This window comes from Engraulis encrasicolus, chromosome 17, assembly GCF_034702125.1.
Source record: "Engraulis encrasicolus isolate BLACKSEA-1 chromosome 17, IST_EnEncr_1.0, whole genome shotgun sequence".
Classification (NCBI taxonomy): domain Eukaryota; kingdom Metazoa; phylum Chordata; class Actinopteri; order Clupeiformes; family Engraulidae; genus Engraulis; species Engraulis encrasicolus.
Genome location: NC_085873.1, coordinates 17,607,782 through 17,615,335, shown reverse-complemented (window position 1 = coordinate 17,615,335; position 7,554 = coordinate 17,607,782). Strand labels below are relative to the sequence as shown.

The 7,554-nt window shown below is 46.2% G+C and overlaps 1 protein-coding gene across 2 annotated transcripts; it reads right to left on the bottom strand.

Moving 5' to 3' along the window:
- Positions 1 to 278: 278 nt before the first annotated feature.
- Positions 279 to 4,926, bottom strand: egr2b (early growth response 2b). Of its 2 annotated transcripts, none has more exons than XM_063221192.1 (2): positions 4,854 to 4,926; positions 279 to 2,248 (listed from the first exon to the last, which is right to left on the bottom strand). In XM_063221192.1, exon 2 carries the CDS (start codon positions 2,226 to 2,228, stop codon positions 1,152 to 1,154), a length of 1,077 nt encoding a protein of 358 aa, XP_063077262.1. In that variant the 5' UTR covers positions 2,229 to 2,248; positions 4,854 to 4,926; the 3' UTR covers positions 279 to 1,151. The 2 variants fall into 2 exon arrangements, with proteins under 2 accessions (XP_063077262.1, XP_063077261.1); XM_063221191.1 differs by lacking the exon at positions 4,854 to 4,926 and adding an exon at positions 2,566 to 2,978.
- Between the last annotated feature and the right edge of the window lie 2,628 nt (positions 4,927 to 7,554).

The following is a 7,554-nucleotide window of genomic DNA, read 5'->3' as shown; positions in this document are numbered from 1 at the left end:
TACCCTTTTAGACTTGTTGATTAGATTTTTCATGCTCTTGTAAGGGTGGCAGGCATCTGTTCCTTCGGCTGCTGACCAACGTCAGATGCAGGAGCTCCGAGCGTCTGTCTGCGAGATGCTCATATGCAACACTGTGTGGGTGATTGTCCTTGTGAAACCGTGAGTCACGATTAACCGATCCAAATGCAGGGAATTCCCCCGCACTCTCTCTATATATATTTTCCAAGCCCTGCAATACCAAACAAGCACAACAACAAAACAAGACATGAACTTGCGCTTGTGGTGTTTATTTTTTTGTTTGTTTGTTTATTTTAGTTGACAAGAAGTAGCAAGGTCGCCTTCGACCTGCGTTAGTTTTCATCATCATCACTTCACAGATCAGTTGAAATGCTCACAAAAAGAAAACAAACGTAACATCGTCATGAGTTAAACTATTTACATTCCTTGTTTTGGGTGGTTTATGGGAACGCAGGGCTTCCCAGACGTGACACAAAACACCTTATACAAAAATAGATTTATATTTTAAGTTCCCATACCCATTAATGGACAAATATACAAATCAACCAAACGCTCACGTAAGTCTGAAGCTATGTACAAAAAAGAACTGACCAAGAAGGCACAATAAGAGGGGAAACAACCAAGGTTTTAAATGAATCAACTCCAGTTTTTTTTTAATTCCTTATACAATTCATTGCCAAGTCTGAAATGACAGGACCCTTTCAAGTATTAACAGTTCGTGGCAGTCTTGTTTTTTTCAGTGCATGTTGTCTCCCTCAATCATATGGCCCATCAGTCTGTTACATTATCCTACTTGCCACCTGATGCAAACAATGTCAATCAGCAGTTCAGTGTCAGGTGAGGAAAAAACATTATTTACTTGTAGCCTATATTTTAAAACAAAGTGCGCTTGTTTTTGAGCCAGGCTTTCAGCTGCCAGTGTTAAGAAACGGACCATGGGGGCGATTGGATGTGCAACATCACAACCTGCGCCAACTTTCACAGTCAAGTCCCTGGTTTGGGTATATCCTGGCAGTTTCATTATTATTTTTTAATTCATTCCACCAGTCCAGTTAATATCACCATGGCTATAGACGTGACAAAATAGTGGTGATCATTAAATAGTGTTAATTGGAAAAGGGGGGCAGTGCAGTCTATTGGCTGGAACTGGACGAGCACACGCCGGCCGCCGAGCTGATGCCCAGGGAGGAGCGCTCAGAGTTTGTGGCGTTGGAGGCGCTGGATGACTTCCTCTCCTTCTGCCTGAGGTGAATCTTGGTGTGCCTCTTGCGCTCGTCGCTGCGCGCAAACTTGCGCCCGCAGAAGTCGCAGGCGAACGGCTTCTCGCCCGTGTGCGTGCGGATATGAGTGGTCAGGTGGTCGCTGCGGCTGAAGTTGCGCATGCATATCCGGCATTGGAAGGGCTTGTGTCCTGTGTGGATGCGAATGTGCCTGGTGAGCTCGTCCGAGCGAGAGAAGCGCCGGTCGCACCCCTCGGCAGGGCACGGGTAGGGCCGTTCGTGCACGGGCGTTTTGCTGGGGCGGTTTGGGTATTTCCTCGGGCGCAGGATGGGCCGCAGCGGCAAGTTCTGTGGGCTGTATGTGGTTGGCAGCCTGGGTCCTTCCGGCACAGGTCCACCCAGCGTAAAGTTCCTAATAGTGTTGAGGGGGGTCAGAGGAGGGGGAACCCTGAACGGCTCCAGTGGGCAGGAGAACGGCTTGCGGTCGGGGAGAGACTGCATGTCCCGCTGGCATGGAGGCTGGAAGAAGCCGTAGTCTGGGATGATTGGCAGGAACCCCCCGTCGGCGGTGGGCTTCGGGGAGGAGTAGGAAGGCGGCGGGTAGGAAATGGGACACGTGGAGGTGGACAGGAAGGCGGACGGGTCCTGGTAGACTTCCCCGCAGCCGGAATAGGGCGGGGGCGGCGAGTAGATGTGGTCCATGTCCGGGCCCTGGCTCTGGGCCATGGTACAGCTCAGGGTGCTGGAGAAGTGGTTAGGTGACACTGACGAGGCGGGAGACGAGGATGCCGAGGAGGGCTGCTGCTGCTGGGTCATGCCCAGGATGCCCGCGCTGACAATGTTGATGACGCCCTCAGGGTTCCAGTTGCTTGGGTACTGAGAGTCGATGGAGAACTTGCCCATATAGGTGAAGGTCTGGTTGCGCGGGACGGCGGGTTGGGTGAAGGAGCTGGAGTACGCCAAGTCGAGAGACCTCTTTTCTGTGCTCATGTCCCCATTAATCAGGCCATCTGTTGAAGAGAACACAGCGCAAACACACAATAAATACATTGGCAAAGGATGCTCTGCTTGAACTCACTGCATCATAGCGCTAAGCAAGTGCACTTCCAAACATGATCAGTGTTTGCGCACGGTGTGTCACTGTGTGGTTGAAATTTAGCAATTTCTCAGATACTGATGGAAAGTGAATATCACGAAAGCAACTTTGCACAACACCAGTAAAGCCCAGGACGGCAGAGGTAAAGCATCATCACAACTCAATGCACCTGCTACTCTGTGCAGTCCAAAAGACGCACTCAGAAAAACAAACGCAAGATGGAAAGCTTACCTCCGATAGCCCCGTTAATTTGCTCATAATGTCCTCCCAAATCACTGTTTGGAAAAATAGTAACCGAGGCTGGCAAGTTGGCTTCATCCACCGAGTACACACTTTCCGAAAGTGGGTGTACAAAACCTCCGAGGGTGACTGGGGTTTTGTCCAGGGTTTTAGCTGTCATCGTTTAAAATCTTTACCGGAGGTTTCAGTATATAGACTTGTGTTAAAAGATGCTGCTTCTCTGCGCTGTGTGGAGTGGACCTCTGTTTTTGCCTGTCAAACTCGTTACATCTGGCTGAAGCTTGTGGATAAAGTCTCACGGTAATTACAACTCTGAAACCCTCGGTCGGTCTACCCCCTGAATGACAGATCTTTGCGGCTTTGGTAGTGGTAGTATGTATTTATTGGGACCCCGTGAATATGCCGTTACGTCACTGCCCATACAAGGACTGGGTGGTTAGAAAAAGTAGCGCTGCCAACGCTCATTGGTCGGCTGCTAAATGACGACACAAGAGAATAGCATACTTGTCAATGGAGAACCCTGAAATGAGAGCCGCCCGAGGGCTGGGAAATACAGGCGCGCATAGCCCATGTAGGCAATTATTTACTGAAAGTTAAAACAGATGTTTCGGAGGATAAAAGTGCAGAGGACGGAAACGCCAAATCTCCCAAGCACACTCAAATACATAAAACATATTCCGCAGAGGTAGAGATAGTTTATAGCTCTAACTGTCATGATCATCTTTCACACAACCAGGAATTCCGGTTAACCTTTCACGCCATAAAAGGGTTCATCCGGTGATCCAAAACCTCCCCTTCGCTCTCATATATGGCTTGTATTCCGGAGCATCGGAAACTAACCAGTCCTCCTCAGCCTGTCTCATCTACCATCTGAAACCCACAATCAAATGAGAGGCACAATCACGGAATTTTCATCTACACTGGCTTAGCGTCGGAAAGTGTACTAGTTCTATTTGAATATGCTTTTGGAAAGAGGTCTATATAGGCTATGGTTTGGTTATGTGATATTTATAGAGGAAAGGGGAACCTGTAACAAATGTGCTCTTATATAAATAGCCTATTGGTTTTGCATTTTAATGACTTATGGTGACGACACGATAGTATTGCCATAATGGTGCCAAATTATTATCAGACCTATTATTATTATTATTATTATTATTATTATTATTATTATTATTATTATTATTATTGCTGTTTACATGGAGTTGCCATCTAGTGGCACGGGCTTGAACTGCTGAGCGCGTGAAAACCCATGGAGAGGCTCCATCTCTTGCGTGTCCAGCATTAATCAAGCAAACTGGTATCATGGTATGCTAAAGACATGCTGCTGGCTATTCTCGAATCAAACAATCCTGTTTTCTGAACGTTTCTCGACCCACGTGTAAGACATGGACAGTAAACGACCGCTGACCGTTCTGAGGTGCGACCTCCAGCCTTCAAATGCACGCACCAAAACTTTTCCAGCAGCAGAGCAGACACACGGGAGGCTGCGCGCACCGATGCAGCGCGCGGCTTCTAAAGTAAATTCCCCCGTGGGTTTCGAAACTCGAGTGTCAATATAAGATGTAGGCTAGGTGAGGAAAGATATGTGGGTGGAATACCATCGTCATAATGTCAGAACGAGATCAATTATCTCTGTTAATCTACCGTGTGGCCGGCTAAGCATCGTGCGTAGCCTATAGCGGTTTAAAAAAACTTCTCCAAGTTATAAGCAAGTCACAGCCTCTTGAAAATCACATCAAGGCACAAATCTGTGACTAGCAGAATAAAATGATTCACTTTCCCACGAGGCTATTAGCAGTGCCAAACAGCATGGGTGATATGCAATTTCTAACAAGCTACTAATAATTACAAAAAAAGTTCTAAAATGATCCAAGCTTGCTTTTTCGCCGCAGAGGTAATATCATTTTGTGCAAACGCTTGCGTGGTGAGGGTACTCTTTGCATGATTGCGTGCATTAGGCCTATTCCTAAAAAAATCACGTTGCCAAATTTTAAATAGCCTAGAGATTTATACAAATCCAAGGACCCTAGCCAGCCTATCTTTACGCACTGGCAAGCGCTCTGGGCTCCCGGAGCCCCATGCCTGATCTCATTGTAAATCCACCGTGATTTTGCGTATAAAACACGCAGATAAAAACTGCAAATCAGTTTTGAAAGTATTAACAGCACCTGCTTTACAATTAAAATGCATTGCGTATTTTATGGGCTATAAACTGTCGTGACATAAAATAAATCACAAGGTACACAAAACTCCTCACAAAGACAAATAGATCTTACCAAACCATTTCAGCGTGCGGATCTCAAATGTAAGCGTCTCCTAAGCGTACCGTTTAATCCCATTGTCCAGCTCGGGTCGATAGAATAGACTGCTGAATATTGATGGAGCGCAAAGCCCGGGATAGCTAATGGATGCTGGGCAGACATAAAAGCCATGGAAGACAGGGGGCAGACACGAGCGCTTTGCCCACACCGCCATCGACTACCGCGCGCGCGACAGGTATGTAGGAAAAGGCCTATGATGCGAGCGTCTCACTATTACCTCAACACTGGCTATGTGGGCAGAACTATAGGCTACATGCCATTTTATTATCACACACGTATTAATCTATACGGGGAACCACTGCGTCACATGCTAGGTTGGTTTGATGTGTTTAAACGGTGCAGCTGATTCCGTTGTCAATAGCCACCTTATAATAACAGCTTTTCAATGTGTCATCCCACAATTTTAGTAAACAATAATCCCCTTTTCCTGTTTTCCTGTTTGGCATCGATAATCCCCTTAAAATAGCTGAATTATTTCTGGGCCTATAAAGAATGGCATATCAGGAGAAGAACAACAGCTGCATTAGGCCCAAATGGGCGCTGATATCAATGCTAAGCAGCAAGATTGGTTTTGTTTGTTTGTTTGTTTGTTTATTTGTTTGTTTGGATTTTTTTTTTGCAGTGGTCTAGTCCGTTCCACATAATGTAGCCTAGGCCTATCCAAAATAATTTGAGATAGTTGTCCGTGCGCCAGCCTGCCCGTCCTGTCCCCTTTCTATTTGCTTGTTTGAGTAGGCTACACGCCAGTGTGCTGATTGTGCTGATATTTGCACAAGGTAGTTCTTCGGAATTAAGTTGATGTCAGCCGCAGCACAAGTTGTATTATTGCACGGTAAACTAACTTTCAGTGAATGGACATTTCGGTGACTAATATCAAAGTATTTGGAATGTCAGTTGAGAACTGCACAAACAGTAACAGTTTTGTCCTGTCCATGTTTAGCCTACATGGGGGCGTGTGCCTTAACATGAATTTGACGTGGTCACGCATTTCCATCCGCACGTTTGATTTGGATTGTTCCTAAAGCTCCCTTGATCATGAAGTTATTGCAATTTATTGAGATATAAATATCATAATCTGCCATGTGACGCTGGGACTGAATGCCCTAATATTGTCATTTGGAAATACCGCTCTGAAATGTATCTCCCTGCATCTCTTGCATATTTTCATATTAAGGCATTAAAGTAAGTTTTACCATGCCTCCTCAAAGTTTTTTTTCTTCTAATTGTCAGAGTGAAATCTGCAGCCAGTCTCTAGCTAGCGAGGGTACAAAACTCCACAAATTGTCTCATTAATTCTATGCGCTGATTCCTTTGTCATGTTTGTAATTTTAGTACGCCTCCCTTGCAAACAGAAATTCTATTCGTGTGGGCGGGGTTGTCGTCACGTTCACACTCCGGACGATTGGCGCCATGTGTGCGAGAGTGTGATCACAGGGTGCCGAAATTTGCCTGTACATGGTCGAAATCTGTGACTCCATGATGACAGATCAGTGAAAAAAGCAGAACCGTGTGATCACACGGGCATCACGCAGCTTCATGTCTACTGAGTGCATCAGAAATGGCGTTGCCATAAATGGGCAAACTTGTTGCTTTCATATTTCCTGATGCTCATCTCCAATTATTAGTTATACATTGTTTATACAGATGAAGCAACGGCGGAAGCCTTACATTTGTTATGTTTGACATTTTCCAAGTTATGGCCTTGGCCTTATAGGATGGAGTCACCATGAGTTAAGTCTGGTCGAGCTCATATTAAAGCGCTGTCTTGTGGCGAGACGATTTAGGGGTCACACACTTCTCCAGCCGTCATAATGATACCTCGGCGCGTATTGACTGGTGAGAGGCACCGCAAATCACCACGAGCGCTCGATAGTTTGCCAGGGGAAAAGACAAGACACTGCATTAACATTCTGTTGCGCGGACATTTGCGCGCGAGAAGAGCCCATGCCTCTGCCAGTCGTCCGGACATTTTTTATCCTTAATAGCGCGCTCGTGAATAAGCTCGACGTGCAGCTCAGTGACAGGCCGGTGACAGAGCAACGCAGGCCATGCTGATTAGACGGGTGAGCGAGGCGACGTTAACCCGGGAAACCCTTGAAACACTGTCCCCGTGCCTGATCGTACATAATGACACGAGCTAATGAACCTTCCCCTTCTCTTCTTATGTGTTAATTGAGGCTCCCGTGTTGCCGCAACGACTGACCGCTGCAGGTACAGCCACGGCCTCGAGTCGGGCCTGGTGGTGTGTTACGAGTGAAATCCCGCTTATTTAACATGTAAATTGGGCCTGCTCAATGAGCTACACTCTCCTGCATGGTTGACGTCTGGTTTTTAAACCCCAATAAAACTAGATAGATGGCCTTTCCATTTTTCATAACCTTAGAGTGTGAATTGTATGAGAAGCCCCATCCTAATGACCAAAGTTTATGAATTCATAATTACCAAAAGACAAGGGCAATTGACTGCATTGTCCTCTAACATTTTATTTTTAACCCGAGACAATAAAAAAATAACGTGATGTAGGGGGGCAGTGAGAGATAAATACTGTCACAGCATTCCTGTGGCGGGATGACTATTAGCTTCAGTGCATCCCAGGCCCTCACAAAAGGGCCGAAGTGGAACAGAAGAGCGAGAGAAAGAGCTCCAAAATAATGCT

What these genes read in the sequence shown, in the direction of transcription:
- egr2b (XM_063221191.1), bottom strand. Translation starts at nt 2,734, where the DNA reads ATGACAGCTAAAACCCTGGACAAAACCCCAGTCACCCTCGGAGGTTTT. An exon ending in AATTAACGGGGCTATCGGAG is followed by an intron (nt 2,249 to 2,565) that starts GTAAGCTTTCCA and finishes TCTCTTCAACAG; the next exon opens with ATGGCCTGATTAATGGGGAC.